Source organism: Leiobunum rupestre, chromosome 2, assembly GCF_980474605.1.
Source record: "Leiobunum rupestre chromosome 2, qqLeiRupe1.1.hap1, whole genome shotgun sequence".
NCBI classification, from domain to species: Eukaryota; Metazoa; Arthropoda; class Arachnida; order Opiliones; family Sclerosomatidae; genus Leiobunum; species Leiobunum rupestre.
The window spans coordinates 971,907-989,979 of record NC_143385.1 but is presented as its reverse complement, the minus strand read 5'-3'; the positions used below and the strand labels follow the sequence as shown (position 1 = coordinate 989,979).

The 18,073-nt window shown below is 36.0% G+C and overlaps 1 protein-coding gene across 1 annotated transcript in view; it reads right to left on the bottom strand.

The window, feature by feature from the left end:
- Window positions 1–4,421: 4,421 nt before the first annotated feature.
- Window positions 4,422–18,073, bottom strand: part of LOC149954646 (Na(+)/citrate cotransporter-like) — a 29,481-nt gene continuing 15,829 nt past the window's right edge. Inside the window, exons 3-9 of the mRNA XM_090165280.1 lie at window positions 16,747–16,899; window positions 16,565–16,687; window positions 15,830–15,904; window positions 7,633–7,810; window positions 7,017–7,178; window positions 5,307–5,444; window positions 4,422–5,240 (exon numbers count right to left, since the gene is read on the bottom strand). Coding sequence (XP_090021406.1) covers window positions 5,106–5,240; window positions 5,307–5,444; window positions 7,017–7,178; window positions 7,633–7,810; window positions 15,830–15,904; window positions 16,565–16,687; window positions 16,747–16,899 — 964 coding nt within the window. The 3' untranslated portion in view covers window positions 4,422–5,105. The remainder of the gene's footprint in view (window positions 5,241–5,306; window positions 5,445–7,016; window positions 7,179–7,632; window positions 7,811–15,829; window positions 15,905–16,564; window positions 16,688–16,746; window positions 16,900–18,073) is intronic.

The window sequence follows — 18,073 nt, the reverse complement described above, 5'->3', positions numbered from 1 at the left end:
TGTAAATATTTACAGGCCAGAACTTGGCTTAAAATTAATAACTTTATCGGTCACAAAAACACTTGTTTTGGTACCACTTCTTTAAATAACACTTCTTGATTCTCTTAAATTTACTTTTGGGTTAAAGCAAGTTTTGTGTCCAGTCTCAGTAGCAATTGCCTCCAAATTGACTTTGATGTGAGTGTTTCCGATAAGTTTGTCGTTAGCTCTACGGCTTGTTCTGTTGGTTCTCATGAGTTGAAAATGTCATTTATTTTGAAAATAATCAATTCTTTGAAGAAACTTATATCCCTTGTCAGTTGTCTCAGTTCTAAAAGTTCATTAACGAACTTGTGTCACATGTTAGAAATTTAATTGTTTCACTGATAAAAACAACTGATGGTTTTATACAAACAATTTGGTTTAAGAACGAATATCGGTCTTTGATTTTGATAAGCCATAGAACACGCTCTAGAGTTTACGACATACTTATCGGGTACATTCCCCCCCCCCTGTTATATTAGTAACGCGTGTACAAACCTCCGGTCCCTTAGTGTGATACGTCACTAGTAAAGCGCTGAAGTCGTCATCTTTAGTTGTAAAACTGAACATTTGGCGAGAAAAGAGCAGCAATAATATTTTAATTTTATCATTTAATTCCCAATTCCAATTTAATTATAAAATTATGCTTCAAGTTTAAACTCCGGCCCCAATAGATAAAGGGATCCATATTCCAATTATAAAATTGGTCCCTTTATCAGAGTATAATTACTGGACCATCGATGGTAGCGCTGAACTAAAAAATGGTTATTCCGTGTTTTTCTACGTCATGAGTAGTGGCTTCTGGAATGGCCAGAAGGGCCTTGCTGTTAAACCCCACCGAGAAAACTACATTTAATCTTAGTCTCGTGACACCGAAAACAACATATATATTTCAACGTTTATTTTAAATTTATGAAAACACCGATTGACCTAACATAAAAGTTATTAAACCCATTTAAAACAGTAATAATTTATTTAAATAAACAGCTATTAAATTAAAAAAGCATTTAAATATATTTGGACTCTAACAAAAAGTCTAAATTTTGAGAAATTAGGTATAAATAATCCTCAGTAATAATCTTTGATCTCATCGTACTTGTCCATTGATAATGACACTGACGGCGTACCCTCTGGGAAAACAGGAGGTTAACTTGATTTTGACGTGTTTCTGTCCAAGGCCTCCCTCGAGGATCTCGCCACTCCCACCAGTACCGTCGTCCCAGCAATCCAGCACGGACACGGAGTTGATGACCGTCCTTGTACTCTCACCTCCCTGACCTACCGTGCAGGTAATTATCTCGTCTCGGTGCTGGAGAGGCCACGCTCCCACGTCGTGGTAATAGTCCATCAAAACAGTGTCCCCTTTTTGAGTATGACCCACGATCAAGTTAAGATTCCTTTTCGGCCCTCTGTTCGTATCGAAAGCTTGTCTCCAAATGTTGAGTGCGCCCTCGGTTATTTTACCTCCAATATTAAAGACAGTATCCACCTGGCCCTCAAAAACCTCTATTTTATAATATTTCACTAAGTAATTTCGCTTAAAAAGTGCGTTCAGTAATTTTGATCTCCTAAGAGAGATGATTTTTCTGATGAAGGCCGCGATTTATCAACGTCTTTGAACTGAGCTGTAAATACTTTCGAAAGATAGCGCTGATTATTTTATCAGTAAAGGTAGGCTCATTTTATAATTGACTGTCCAACGTGGTTTTAGTTTTATATAATTTTTCATCTACAGGTTGTTTATTCCAAAGTGCACATACTTGTGAAAAACAGTTATAGAAAATGCTAAAAATGGCCACAGATTTAAAGCTTACTTTGTTGGTTCCGAAATTTTCTACACAAAACGAAGATAAGATTTTACATATGATATTAGTTAGTTTGTTATTATCACAATGGCCATCCAAATTATCGGTTTTTGATCATCACTAAGGTGACCCGCGCGAATTGAGTAGTTTTCTAAATATATGAATATTATAAACACAAATATTGTTATTTCACTGCGTACAATTTTTCTTAGAAAAGTTAATCGATAATTGAAAATGTTTCCGCACTTGAATTTGTCCTAAATTTTAAAAGAATATTTAATTTTAACTATAAGTGCTAAATATCTTGAAGCACTTTCAGTCTTTTATAATCTGACAAATGACAACCAACACTTTCGAAAATTATTTCGAGTTTCTACCACAAGAATTCCTCTATGGCATCGTAGAATAGCCATTTAAGTATTTTCAAATAGTGGGTCTAAGATTATATGCAATGAACCAAATTTGAACGATGTAACTTAACATAGAAAAAGCACAATTTCCTAATTTGGCTGATAACAAAACATTTCAAATCTATCTGTATCGTAACTCTGTGTTCAACATATTCTAAAGCATTTTCGGCTTATCTTTCCTTCATTACATTTACTCTGTCATTAAAAATAGTTTCTATAGAGAATATAAAGTACCCTTAGCTTGGACAAGGCTTAAAAATGTAAGTCAAAGTTAAACTACCAGTTGCTAGGTATAGTTCCGATTAATATATATATTTCACTGTACGAGGCTTAAGTCATAATATTACTGAAAGCATTTAGGCTCAAAACGATAAATCGGCCAAGTTCTACATTTTCAACGGGCTACGCAAAATTACATTTCTATAGATTACAATTTCCAACGTCATGATATCCTCATATGTTAGAATATTTTCAAGATAAATATTTAAAGAACAAGATTACATTAATTAGTTCGGGATAGATATTAACCAAATTTGACATGTCATTACTTTGAGCACTTTTGATTAAAAGCCTCATTTAAAGTTTCGGATTTTAATATGAGCATTTATTTAAAAACAATTCTGATCTATACCTTTAAATTGGTGGGAGTAAGAGTTAGAAATCCTTGGTCTTAATTGTATCAATAATATTCTCCGGTAAGTAATGAATATGAATAATATTAAGCACCCCTGGTTTAGGAAGAACCGTGAACGTAATAAGTTTAATAAATAACTTTAGCTTCTGTTTTCGATATTCCGGGAAGATATTTTCCGTTTAAATGGCGAGTGTGTATTTGTCCTTACCCGGAGAATGGCGAAAGGATAACACGATAAGAGTAAGTCAAGTGGTTTTTTTAGGAAAACCGGAGACCTATTTCACCTGTTCACTTTCACACCTTCTTGGTAGTACTTTATGATTTATTCAACGGAGGACCTCGTACGTTCTTGATGAGATCTAAACAAATTCTTGACCTAAGCTATAATCTAGGCGGAAGCACTCCTGCGCCCTTGACCCTAGATTTGTCACGTACTGATTACCCTGTCATTAGCAACTCTTACTCGATTTCCTGGAAACTACTATAGGTTGGGTGTTATAAACTTCAATATCGCCTATCACCTGCTGACGACAAACGATTGCATCGTCAAGCGCAATGATGTATGAACCGAGAAATCAGTTCTTATCATCCCTTCGTCGAAACGTTTCAAAGGCTACTGGCTTCCTGGCCATAAACAAGGTTTTAAAAATCTTAAGAGATCTTTGATCGAATTATTATAATAATTACATTAACTCATGGTTAATAATAATAATATTAAAATTTTTTAAAGCAATATTATTGATATCCCTACACAGTGCAATGACATTAGCCCATTGTTAAAATAGTGATATTCCTTCATAACACCAAGTAAGCTGAAGGATTCTTTTAAGATACCCTGCACATCAGTGGGGTCCTAGTTTACAATTCTAAGGATCACCATTTGAAAGGTTGAGAACAGCATTTTTAAGGTCAAGATTGCACAAACTAATATAGTAGTTTTAAGCACAAGTTTTATTATAAAAATGTGAAGGTCGAGATCACCATTTTCAAGGTCAAGATCGCCCAAATTATTGTAGTAAATTATATAATATACGATTTAGCACATTTTCAATATAAAGAATGTGTAATTAATTATACTTTAAAAAACAAGCATCGAGACATATTACATTATTGATTCGGAAACGTGGTCCTTCTTTAAAGATAACGGTTATTAAAATTTTAAAAAGTGAATGCGGGACTTGAATGCAAGACGTATTCTTAAATTTCTAGATAAAATTATTTAATTAACCATCCGGCAACATATATCCAACATGGCTGCCATTTTACTTCGAATAAGATGAAGTTTATTAAGAAATAAAATATAAAACACGAATTCATGGTGGAACATATTTTGTTTATAGAAGTTTAAATATTGCGAGCTTTCCGGTGAGACAACCCTTGTCAAGTGTACATGATCAACTTAAATGATTAAAGTAACAATAAGTTATTAATATGTATTTTATTTTTTAACTCCCCCAATTGGTTATACATTTCTTACCCTATTCTCTAGTATAATTGGCCTTATTTTAAAAGAAACTTTAAAGAAAGAGGTCTTATAAAAATTAAGGCCAAATAAAAATATAAGGGTAAGAGAGTATATGTTCGGCAGCTTCGTGGAACGCGAAGATTTTTTAGTTGCTAATAATTACCAAATCTACTTGGTTAGTCGTGTGAACGTTTTGTATATATTCCTAGGCCCTTTAGATTTTGAACGATGTTGTGGCCCTTTGGCAGCTTAAGTGGTTTTTACATCATAAACATTTTGATTTCCCCAAGAAGAACATTCCACAACAACAATAATTGTTAGAAGTGAATGGAGTTAGAGTTTTGCATTGGCCTCACTTAGGTCCTTGGGTACGACATTTTCATGGGGACTTTATTATTATTGACCACCCTGGCCGTAGACCATTCAGGGCAATTATTAACATACTTGATGATTTGATTACAGTGTCAATAAAGTAAGGGTTTAAAATCTGAATCAATGAAGAGCGGGTTTGATTATGGGATCAATACAACGAGGGTTTGATTACAAAATCATTGGAATATTGATTTGAAGTTTAGTTACGTAAGTAAAATATTTAAATTAGGTTTAAATATTAATGTTTTAAAATAAGAATATTTCATTTGAATTTAGGGTGCGACCACTTAATCATGAGCGAAGCTTAGAGCGATATGTGTAGAATTAACATAGTCGTGCCGTTCAATTGGCCGCCGTTCAATGGGAAGTTCATGTGACGTTAATGGACTTGAAAGAATTTAGGTGATGGTAGAAATGTTCCTGGTTATCCAAATTGGAACCGTATCAGTATCGAATATAGGTGGTCCCAAAATGACAGCAGCTCCAAAAGAGATGAGACCACAAATGCAATTCAAAATGAAACCAGGTACCATCTATAAATGAAGAAAGAACTTGGTTTGATTTTACACATAAAAGATAACTTATAAGATAACTCTTACCATGTATCTTTTATTCATTGTGGAGTGCGTATACACTAGAGCGTTACTTGCAGTGGCGATTGGCAATACGAAAGCGTAAGAACAAGAAAAAGTTACCGGAATAAGAAAATACAATGGGTTTAAACCAAGGGCTTCGGCCTATAGAAAAAAAAAATGAATGGTAAAAGAATATTGAGGAAAAGATGGCTTATCAACGACTCAAACTGCGAAATGTTTGTCATCATCGAAGGCGTTGTTAACATAAAATGACGTGAACTACCGAGTAATTTCCGTCTGTGATCTGAGATAATCGACGTTAAATTTAATATGATCTCCCATTCGATCGAATCCCATTTAATTTAATTCTAGACCAATTGTGCTAGTTTGAATATTTAGTGCTACATTTTACAATTTTAAACACAGGTCTTAACATAGACTCAACCTAATTTAACCCATTAGAAGTTTAATTTGTAAGTTTGCTATTTTCTCATTGCTAACCTAACCTAATTTATAAATTAAATTTTTCGAATTATCCGATAATCCCCATTGTGCTGTAATCCGGAAAAGTATGAGGGAAATATTCGTTTCAATTGAATTTGGTGGAGAGGGTTTAGATTCACTGATATTACCCAGTGTAGTGTGATCTTCGTCGATACCATTTCGGAAGTGGTACGCGGTCCTTTTTAAAAACCAGCTAGGCTAATACCCAAGGCACCACATAAGGGCTAAGTCATCGACTTTTAAAGCCAATAAGTTAGGTTGCAAACTTAACGTAGAAAGAATGGTTCTGATTTTTCACCCAGTGCCACAAGCTGGGATGGAACTCGGCTCCTCTTGCTGTGAGGCGAAAGTGCTAAGCACTCCACCACCCTTCAACTCAGGAAATATAAATATTTGATTGGTATACGAAATATTGCTGTTGGAAAAAAGCTGACCCTAAGGCTTATTGCGCAGTTCATAACATAAATAATTTTAAAACATTTCTACATTTCCTATCTAAAGGTAATAGCTGATTGCAAATCAAATACCGAAATAAAAGCAGCACGCATAAAAAAGCTAAGGAAACTGAATGCGGGGAAAAGTCATCAGCGACTCTTTCGCTTTCAAAAGAAAGGCTTTTGCGGAGGAATACGACAATGGAACTTTCTGACTATGGCGAGTTCAGGCTTTTTAAAATTTCCAAGTTGTTAATTAAATAACGGATTTGTTGAGAAAAAGTATTTCATTTCGATATATTAAGCACTCTTATATCCTGCAAGTGAATTAAGCCAAGAGTTTAGTTTGGCGTTGAGTTCGCAAGTTCTTTCCCTACTGTTTAAAAGGGTTTTCAACGAGTATTTCAGTATCCCGTTTTCATTTCGATATATTAAGCACTCTTATATCCTGCAAGTGAATATAGCTAAGAGTTTAGTTTGGCGTTGAGTTCGCAAGTTCTTTCCCTACTGTTTAAAAGGGTTTTCAACGAGTATTTCAGTATCCCCTTTTCATTTCAAATTGACTCTGTTATAAGCTAAGGTGATGATTATTATTATTATATTTGATACCCTTCTAGAAGACATTCCCACAACACCAATCTCGGAGCTGTTTGAGATTTCGTAAAACCTGAAAATGTCAATACGAGACTGGTAGAACACTAAAAAATTCAACAAATATTGTCTCACTTCAGACAACAAACTTAATTAACGGGTTGATCCGGCAAAAGAGGTTTCTTAAGTGCAATAATTTACATACCAGTTCTGCTACAACAGGAAGAACAAGTGTTGAAACAACCGTGTTTGAAATCACTTCGGTGAGAAATGTCGTAACAAAAACCAAGATCAAGAGTAACCAGTAAGGCTCCATCACAGGCATCGTTCTCAGAGCATCTTGAACGATGTCGGAGAGACCTGACTCCTGTAAACAGATTTTGTTTTATATTTATTATGAAATCAGAGGTAGGATAACCTAACATCAAACCTATCCTTTTATTTAAGAGATGAATTTATTAAATTTCAGACCATTAAGAAAGTAGTCCAGTTAAATGAAATCTCCAATTATTTTAAATCGCATTTTTATTTTAAAAGCTCGTCTGTTTACAGGTTAAAATAAAATTTTCTTTTTGTAGTTAATGATTTAAAATATTTGCAAGAAGAAATCCCCATTTCGAAGGTATAAAACGTTCTACCTTGCTTCCGCTACCTCAGTTAAGCACTTAATAATAATAATAATCAGCTAAGCTTATACCCAATCAACCACACAGGCCTTAGAAAACTATTGACTTGAATAATCAGCTAGGCTAATACCCAAGCCTTTTATTGGTGACCAGGAGGTCGAGTGCAATTAAAAGAACATTTGACTCGGAACTAACTTTGAAACCGGAGACCAGGGACAACCCTCCTCCGATCAGCAGCAGTAGTCCCCAGGGAATTTTTCTTTCGACGTTGTTCCATTCCAAGATAGGCTTACTGTTTCGGAAATCTCGAAGACGGTCGGGTGTGAAGAAAAACAAGAGAAAAGCGGCGCTTGCTATGGACGCTGAGGTTATTCTGGAAAACAATCACGGGTTTTTATTTTCTTTACTCAAAATGGTCCGCGTCGCACACAAAAGTTTAAAAAAGTGGGAGGTATCTCTCTCGTGATAAAGCAACTGTCGGCTGTATCATGGCCACCTACATGTATATTTTGATAAGGCCTCTGTAATTAGATGCCAATGAATCGATAAAATGACTTTACTCGAGAGTGTAGTGCCATCTATTAATGGCAAAGGGGAAAAAATGAAAAATAAAGAATTAATAACGTCGTCAGAGAACCATTATAGAGTAAATTATAATTAGACAAATTGTACTCTACTTACAATTTAAAAACCGATTTGGTTCAAAACCGACGGGTAAATAAACTATCCTGTAACTTTAAACTAGCTAAAGTGAAAACTTACAATGGGATTTTATTTTGCCAAGGCAACTGAAAATTATTTTGACAACAATGAATAAGAATTTTCCATTTTCAAATAGCACGGGCATTTTACTGATTTTAAGCTTCCCCCTTTTATTCTTTTTGATGATAAATCTAAACTTCAAATTATAACTCTAAGGGTCATTTTAAAGTCTACCTGCACTGTCTCCTATTTTCTCGGTGCATTAAATTGAGCAATTTAAGTAAAATTGGTTAAATTGAATAATTTAAGTAAAATTGGGTAAATTTCTGTGACTTTTCTTAAAGGACATCGCACTTCTTCTATGGGATTTGGCTTTCGACCGAATTTTTTCAAACTGTAACATGTTGTTAAGCTTGTTTAAAGGACGAAAATTGTCCGTTGCCATTTTTCCCTAGCTCCTATAGTTTGTCCAGAATCAGCGGTCAAATGTGGACGAAACTTAGTATAGTCTATTTGTTAAAAGAATTCACGGCCCATCGGTTAGCGTTCTACGATTGCGCGTCGCTAGTCCGGTCTCACTATAAATAGAGTTTTCTTGCCAAGATTCGGGGTGCTTCGTTCTGATCGCGCGATGAACGAAGAAAGTAAATAAAGAGTTAAATATTGAGTTTTAACTGTCGTGTGACCGTGACTATAATCGATAAATAAGTGTTTGATTGGTTATGGTGTGGCTATTTCTTTCCTATCAGCGAGTGTTGAATGTGGGATTTAACGAAACAGTTAATTATATACATTCTGATTTTTTAAGTATTTCTTTTATGGTATGTTTTATTTTATTATTGCTTTTAAAATATTGAATAATAAATAATTCCACGTACGAAAGTTCATTGAATAATTATTTGCAAGAAAAGAAATAATGAATAGTGATTAGTGAACAGAGATGGGCAGAAACCAATTTTCAGAGCTCACACTCCTCTCTTTAGAGTCAGCTGTTGGAGCTCGCACTCGCGCTCTTCTCTTTTTTTTCTCAGAAGCTTGAGCTCGCGCTCGCGCTCTTCTCTTTATATGGCGGAAGCTTGAGCTCTCACTTGCGCTCTTCTCTTTTTATATCCGAAAGTGGAGCTCGCGCTCACGCTCTTCTCTTTTTTCATCCGAGAGTGGCGCTCGCGCTCAAAAATAGTTCTCCCACTCTTTTGTCGTTCTTTGTCAGAGCACGGCCAACTTTGACACTCGCGTAATAGCGGCCAACCCATTCGCCGAAATTCCATGAACAAGGATTTTCCCGTTATAAACTCTCGGCGTTCAGCACTACGCTCGTTTTTATATTAGCTTCAATGCAAAAACTATTCTAAAAATAGTTTTCCGCTAGGGGCGCTCGACACCGAGATATAGTTTTGTTTCGTAGGTGAACATAGAAAATCCAACGAATGGGCTGGCCGCTATTGCGTGAGTTGGCCGTGGTCAGAGAAAGAAAAACCGCCATCATCTCCGACGGTTATATGGTCCGACCTGGCAACCTCTGACTCAGAGGTCGGAGATCGCCCTCTTTTTTTTAAAGAGAACGGAGCTCGTACTCTTCTCTTTTTTATCCGAGAGCTGAACTCGCACTCGCGCTCTTCTCTTTTTAACCGAAAGTGGAGCTCGCGCTTGCACTCTTCTCTTTTTACAACCGAGAGTGGAGCTCGCGCTCGCGCTCTTCTCTTTTAATACCCGAAAGTGGAGCTCGCGCTCACGTTCTTCTCTTTTTATATGCGAGAGTGAGCTCGCGCTCTTCTCTTTTTTCATCCGAGAGGGGCGCTCGCGCTCAAAAATAGCTCTCCCACTCTTTTGAGCTGAGAGTGCGCCCATCTCTGTTAGTGAATAATGAAGTAGAGGTGTAAAAATCTTGGCAAGAAAACTCTATTGATAGTGAGCCCGGACTAGCGACGAGCGAACGTAGAACGCTAACCCATGGGTCCACTTTTGACCAGTGATACTGGACAAGCTATAGGAGCTAGATAAAAATGGCAATGGACAATTTCGCTCCTTTGATCAAGCTTAACAACATGTTTCAATTTGAAAAACATCTGTCGAAAGCCAAATCCTTTTCGTTAAATTGCTCAATGTTATGTATAAAATTAAAGCTTAATGAAGAATATTGATATATGCTAGATACCTAGGATACAATTAGGTTAAACCAATGAAATTGAGTGAATTGGATAAAATATTAATAATAATTGAGTTTTCAGGTTCAAAACCTAAATTTCGATAAAATTATTAAATTTTAAGCACATATTTGGCTAAGGTGAAGTACCATAAGATTATAAAAAAATAATTAATCTGGATTATGTTTTGAAATTTCCGGCATTTGGGTAATTTTTAGAAAAATTGCGGTAAAACCATCAAAATCTGGGAAAATTGGGTCAACTCGTATAGTTCTACACCTTTAATAAAAGCCTGAGATTCCAACTGCAAACCGCTTTTGACCTTTTGGGACTCATAACTACTGGGTAGGAACACTGGCTTTTCTCGGAAATCCGCGCATATCGGTAAATCTTTATATATATATATATATATATATATATATATATATATATATATATATATATATTTGATATTATGTTCACCTTTATTTTTTTTTCAATAAATATTGAGAAATTTTGATCACTGTAGATTAAATTTATTTATGTTAGGTTAAAAAAGTAGGAAATGCACAGTTCACATAAAATGCGAATATATCAGGCGTTTTGGATAAAATGAAGTTGGGCAAATAACGCGAAATTGTACAATCCACTAAAATTTTGGTTAGTCAGTTTTCCTTTGAAGTCAGTTTTCCTTTGAATTCCGAATAAATTGTGGTAAATTTAACCAAATTTCGATTGAGATGGGTAAATTTAACCTACATGCTACATTCGAGTACATTTCGGTTAAAACGATATATCTAGAAGGTGAGATAAATGCTTATAAGTTAAATAGAAATAAAACTATGAGAAAATATGTTGAATTTGCATAATTTCAGTAGTTTAGACCATATTGGATAAAAATTGATATACACTGAAAAATTTTAAGTAAAATTTATATTTAATAAGGTAAAATTTAGAAAATTAAAATAAACAATTACGAAAATTAAAAACATTGCAAATTTCAGTTTTAAAGTTTAAATTGAATTTTTAAAATAAATTTAGGTCTTTTCAAGGAAATTTGCGTAGAATTAAGTCTAATCAGGTAAAATTGCGCCAAAATTAATAAATTCAATAAAATTGGACAACTTTTAAGAAATTAGAAATATCAAAGAAAAATTGTTTTTTATTTTAATAGGAGGAAGTGTATTAAAATGCTTAAAATTTCCTAAAACTATTTAAATTTAAACCTAAAATTAAACCCTAGATATGAGTTCAGCCAATTACTCCAATCACGGACATTTAGGTTCACACAATCCCCCGATGTATTAACTTTATTTTAAATATTTCATTCAAATTTGAACAAATTACCAAATCATCTGGTTTATAGACATAATAAACCCAAGATGAATTTTATCGAAAAATAATTTTTCGAGTTACCTGGTTTTTGAAATAATGTAGCGAAGCGCGTACACTTGTATTTAAATTAAATTTTAAAAAAACTTAATTTTAGAGTTACCTGTTTTTGGCAATAAGGTATCAAAGCGTGAACACTTTAATTTAAATTAACGGGATGAGGGGTCCCGCGAATTGGCCAAAAATTTCACTTGAAATTGAAATTTCGTAATGCAACCGAAAGAAGTTTAGAAATGATCATAACTATCTAAAAATATATTATTCAACCATGTCGCTCCTAATTTAACAAAGTGTGAATATTTTAGGGCGAAAATCGTCAAAAACCACTGAAACGGAAATACTTTTAAATTCTTAGCCTCTGATTTGAAACATTAATATCGGAATACTGAGGCCCGTTAATGTAGCGTCTAACTAATTTTGATTTAAATTTATAACCCAAACTGGTATAGAGTTATGTACGACACGGCGGAATCGTCGCCATTTAACGGCACTGTACGTGAAACCAATCCACACAAATCCTTTGGATTGTGTGTAGCAATTTTACCTATTTTTGGTGGTTTTAACAAAAATTTCCCTAGTTTTTACCCAATATTCTTGAAATATTTAAAATGGTTTAATTTTTATTATAGGAACCTAAATTTCAAAAGTTTATCCAATTTCCCAAATGGGTCAGTGATATAACTTACATAACTTTATTTTACCTACAATGCAAGAAATATTTACATTTTTATTAAAAGATAAATAACCGAGAAAGGCCAATTATATGATTAAACACAAATTTCCCAAACTTTGATGTATTTTACGCAAAATGCTTGAAATATTCGCAATTAATTTGATTTTGTTAACTTTTCTAAGGTTAAACGAAATTTTCAACGTATTCCCAATTTGTTCCAATTTCGTAAATGTCTTAGCTCTTTTATAGAGGCCTGCGCCGCCGCTAAACGCCGCCGCCGCCGATAATTTTGAACGCGCCAATCGCGCCGCCGCCGATTGTTCGGAAATCGGCGCACGCCGCCGCCGCCGCCGATAATAAGAACGTCGCGCCGCCGTTTTTTTTTTCTTTATAGACTTTTTTTGGTATATTAAGCTTGGTTTTCATTTACGCGAAAATAACTACATTGGAACACGACGTCGAACGTCAAATTTTGGTTTTCGGATTTCGGTCGACGCAGAGTAATAGCATTTTCACTTCGCGTCAATAGATTCCAGCATTGCTATCTTGGCTATAGAGAGAGTCACTAATATAACCAAGGCTTATCCACATTTTAATTATCTTTAAATTTAAATGTTGCTTGGTTTATCGATATGTTTTCTAAAATTGCATTATAATAATCAGTGGCGGACTGGGTCTAATATTTTTTGGTTGCTAGGAAACTAAGGGTCCCAGCTTTAACAACTATAACGCTACCATGTTTACGGAGGCCCACTTCGTGAACGGTCCATGGGATCCACGACATCGTGCAGGTTACCTCTATGGAAAATCCGAGACTGATAATAATTTTTTACTTGAAATTCAATAAATGAAGCATTTGATATACTGCATTTTAGACGTCCAATACGTTTATAAAATCACATCATAATATCTTAAATTCTATTTAAATGGAAAATAACAAATCAAAATAGCAATATGTTTGTTCACCGTGCGATGATAACCTTCGGCAGCAAAAATAATATTATTCGTAACTCGGATTTATTTCTGATTGGAAGGCTCAGAGCGTCAGTGGCGTATCCAGAATTTCGTCAAAGGGGGTTCAAGAATGTTAATATTAAGATGGGTGTCGAGAAGGGGGTGTCAATTTAGTATAGTCAAGGTAGGCCCAGGGGGTTGACATTAAACCCTCCTTGTCTACGCCACTGCAGAGCGTTATCGTGGAGCAAGACCAAAAATATAAAAAGCCAATATCGAGCCTTCAACCGAATTTCGACCCGGCATAACTGCGAATAATTTTGGAGGTCGTTTGGCGTCAGGCAAGTGGTCTACCTCGGAAGGACCATGGACTAATTAATGTACTTCACACATTAAAACAAACGTTTTACAAATTAAGCCAGTCCCACGTGTTTTTCAGCTGCTGAGCTACATTTGTATTTTCCCTCCCCTCACCAATTTTCCTTTTTCCCCGGTTATCATTAGTTTGTTAGTTCCTAACTCCGCCGCTAGAGCGCATATTTAACAATCGCCCGAAACAAATATTCGGGAAAGGGGCGTCTCTGTGCGAAGTACATAAATTAGTCCATGGAAGGACTAGTACGAGTTGGTATTTGCCCTTGCCCTTCTGGTCGTGTGTTTTTTAAACTGGACATGCATCAGATTTATAGCCCGGTGTACCGGTAAGATTTAAATCACACCACCGGAGGTCCGTCATCAAATGCCCTACGCCAGCGTCCACACTCCCGGACATTTGACAAAACCAACATGGGTAGCAGAACCCTACTACTGACGGTAGCACCTTCGACGCAAGCCGCTCAACCCAGCAGAAGGTGCAGCAATGGGCCGACCAACGCGCCACTTCGCACACAGCAGTGGGAATAAAAGCGGATGCTCTGGCAACGCCAGCCGACACCCTACCTAGAAAGGTAGAGAGCCTAGCCCATTGGAAAGAGCGCCTAAAGGGGAACGGCGGGCACACGGCAGACCGCATAACCTGGCACAGCTGGCACCGGATATCCCCGTGGAACCCCAAAAGGCCGGGAGATGGGCGCCGTGCCCTCATACGGAGGCCCGCAGCCCCACAGCAGGCAACGCAATCCGCCGAGACGGCCAGTTTGCCCGGCCCCTCTCCGTTAGCCTGGGCCGAAGCCCAGTTACCAGCCCACACCGGACCGAAGTCGGAGGTGGAGATAGGACCATTTGGACGAAGCTAACATCTGCCAGTGCGCCACCGCCCGTGCTGGGTTACAAGAGCCGGACCCCGACTCCCCGGTAAAGCCACCAGTTATTGCACACTCCGACCCCTCGTGGGCCGTGTTTTTTAAACTGTCGCTACAAGAAATAGCTCTAAAATTTATACAAACGCCGGCGTACGCCACCGCCGCTGGTCATTTTGGCCTCGCCGAAGACGCCGCCGCCGTAGGCCTAAACGCCGGCGTAAGCCGCCGCCGCCGGTATATTTTGGGTCAAACGCCGCCGCCGACCTATATCAGATCGGCGCAGGCCTCTACTCTTTTACCTAGCATAACTAAATTTTACCTACAGTGTTTGATATTTCTCAATATTTTTCAGAAAAGCACTAACCGTGAATTAACTAATTTAACCAGAATTTGATGGTTTTAAATTTATCTTGATTTAACGAATTTAACCTGAACACCCCGAAATCGTAAAATATTTGAAATTTGATGCAAATATAATTACTTCTTATTAGGAGCTCCGAAAATTTGGTTGAGATCAATTACCATGAACAAAATAAATAGTAAAACGTACAGTACAACCGCCCACTCTTGAAATCTAAATGAAATCACAAAAGTAAATTGTTATTGTTGCTTGACTCAAATACTTTAATACCTCAGACACTGCTTAAGTAATATTGTCTGCGCAAGCATATCGAATGACGCGCCATCTACCGTCGGAAAATATAAATGCCATTAGTAACATCATAACACCAAGCATCAATAATTTGAAGAATTTTCTCCGAACTGATTTTCAGAGTCATTGCGTAGTGAAGGTTCAAATCAACAGAGCTTCTGGGTTTAAAATATGCCCGAGTAGAAAATATACTTCTACCTAGGCCGATAATATTATACTCAGTTCGGCAAAAAGTTCAAATCGATGTGGCGTTATACTCTTTACAGACGTGGCTTATAAACCCGGGGTTAGATCCCGTTTTTGAAACCAGAGCTTATTTAGCTATACTGAAATGCGCTATAAAAATTTAACTTTGGTTTACTGATCCCAGTTTTATTAGCCTCGTCTGAATAGGGTATTAGAGTGTTAGTGTTTAAAAAAAAATTTGGCAGAAATTTATAACTAAAAGAAGGGAAAGTGTCATATTTATTATTTTGTTACTAATGATTTTACGTATTTAATTCTCTCTTTAATCCCTTTACCCATTACTGGATATTTGAAAAAATCAACATTCGGGAAATTAGCGTAGATGGCACGACATTAAATACTAAAGTGGTCTATGGGCATCAAAATATCCGGAGCAATAAAGCTCTATTGGTCGATTCAATATACCTACTTGAAACTCCCAAGAGCCTTGTATTTCTTCTCGACCAAAATTCTGATTTTCTCGTCCTGATTTGGGAAATTGTTCCTGCAAATTCGTTAAGAATAAGTTCTAACAGGTCATTGTTTGTATTTGCTTTTAGAAAAAAAAAGCTTCGTTAATTAGGAAATTTAATTTCTTTTAATTTAAATAATCGAGATGTTGCTCTTTTAGTAATTAAAACCGTGGAAGGCAGATTTAGTCAATTGTGTTGTGAAGCGACCTCTTTCGTCGAAAAACATTCTAGGTCATTTGTCATTATTTCTGCTCAGATAAATATTCCGATGATCCAAATAAATCTGGCAAATGTCAGAATATCGTTTATGGCCACGAATCAGTTTCCATATAAGTTAGTAATTATATTCCATAAGTATATCAGTTAGATTAAATGATTTTCGACAGCTTTCTATGTGACGTATAATTGCCGTCAAAACCAAAAAAGATGAGTTCCCCTTGAGATAAATTCGCAAACCTTATTCAATTTAAGTGTTTTAGGTGGTGGCGCATTAACCACTCCTTAAACCAGACACGATATTCAAAAATCATTACAATCGCCACTTTCGTCACCCCTGCTTTAAACAACACACTACGCAATACAGTGAGCACTAACATTTACCACTCATAAAATATTTTGACGCCCCTCTTCCTCAAAAAAGGGACATTAAATTAATATAAATTTAATCCATTAAGAATTAGGTGTATTCTTACGGCAACTTATTTAGGTGTATTCTTTCGAGAATTATCCAAATACTGCAACAACTGAGTATCAAACAGGGAATTGAGAAAAGAAGCCATTTCGAAAAAGTCAAGTCATTTGATTCTGGGTACAACCTAAAATATAAAAATTACAAATTAGTTGGGACACTTTCCTAAGAACCGAAAACGTTAACCTTGCCATGACTCCAAGAAGCACCAGAGTAGGAGTAGTGCCAATTAGTGTCGCGGTTCCTCCAACGTTGGCAGACATCGAAATTGACAAGTACAGAACATTCTTCAGATTTTTAAAGTAGTAACTGCTACACTCATTAGTTATTATTGGTCGCCTAAAAAATGGAAAAAAAAATGAATTATTTTTTGCGAACTTACGAAATAAGTTCATAAAACGAACAATAATGGTGTTTCAAAATTGTAAGTAGCAGTTGCGCTAAAAGATTATCTTTAGTCAAATATACAACTGCGCGTGACTATATACCAGAGTGTCTGAACAAAATTCTATTGTATTACCGAGACAACGAGTAAAAAGGATTCTTAATTTTTTTAAACGAATTGCTACGTTCGGCTATTTTTCGACGACATATATCTGCAAGTGCTTTATATTCATTTTCTATTTAAACATATATATTTTAATTTTTCTTTTACATATTTCAAACAGTAAATTCTGCATTCCTTTACACTAGAAATAAATTATCCCTTACATGTTTACGAATCGTTTGGTTTAGCATAATATTCTTCAACCGAATCACCTTTCGCTAAGCCTTTGCTTATGGCAAATACATGTATTTTGATATCAAAAACTCGACTTTTTAATGCTTTTAATAAAATCAAAAACGGTTAGGCTTCCTGTCAGTTTATTAAAATAGTAACCTTTCTCTTGAGAATAGTAAAATGGCGAAAAATGTAGTAACGTAATACATAACCTTTTAGCTTTTACTCCATTTACGTCTTCTGATTCAAGAAGAAGCACATTTCCAGTATCTAAAAATACTTATCATTGTAATAAAATATATCACTGTATTGAAATAAAAGTAAACCAGGAACTGATGAAAGTGAACAATGAAGTGCAAGAGTCAAAGTCGCCAATTACCAAGTGTTCGGCCATCTAATATTTGCGATTTTTTTCAAACAAATACAAAATACTGAAATTTGAGGTTTAAAAGATATTATCCCAAGTGTACGTCAGTAGTATAGCCCCCTCTTTCTGGATACGCGTGGGGGGCGCAGCGTGCTTTCCCCCACGCGTATCCAGCTGCGTGACGGGGGGGAATGAAGCGGGGAATCGCGATTCCGCCCCCCCTCGGGCGCGTGTCACGCGTGCACTCGTGCGTAACGAGCACAGGTGTTAATTAATTAGCCTAGTTAGTCGACCTGTTCAAGGTCAAAAGGGTGAATATTAATGAGCGTGGTATTGTTTTACCGTTAGGGGTCATTGACCTGTTAGATAGTAACATGTGTTTAGGATCATCAAGTAGTTATATTATATGTTTGAATATTAATTTT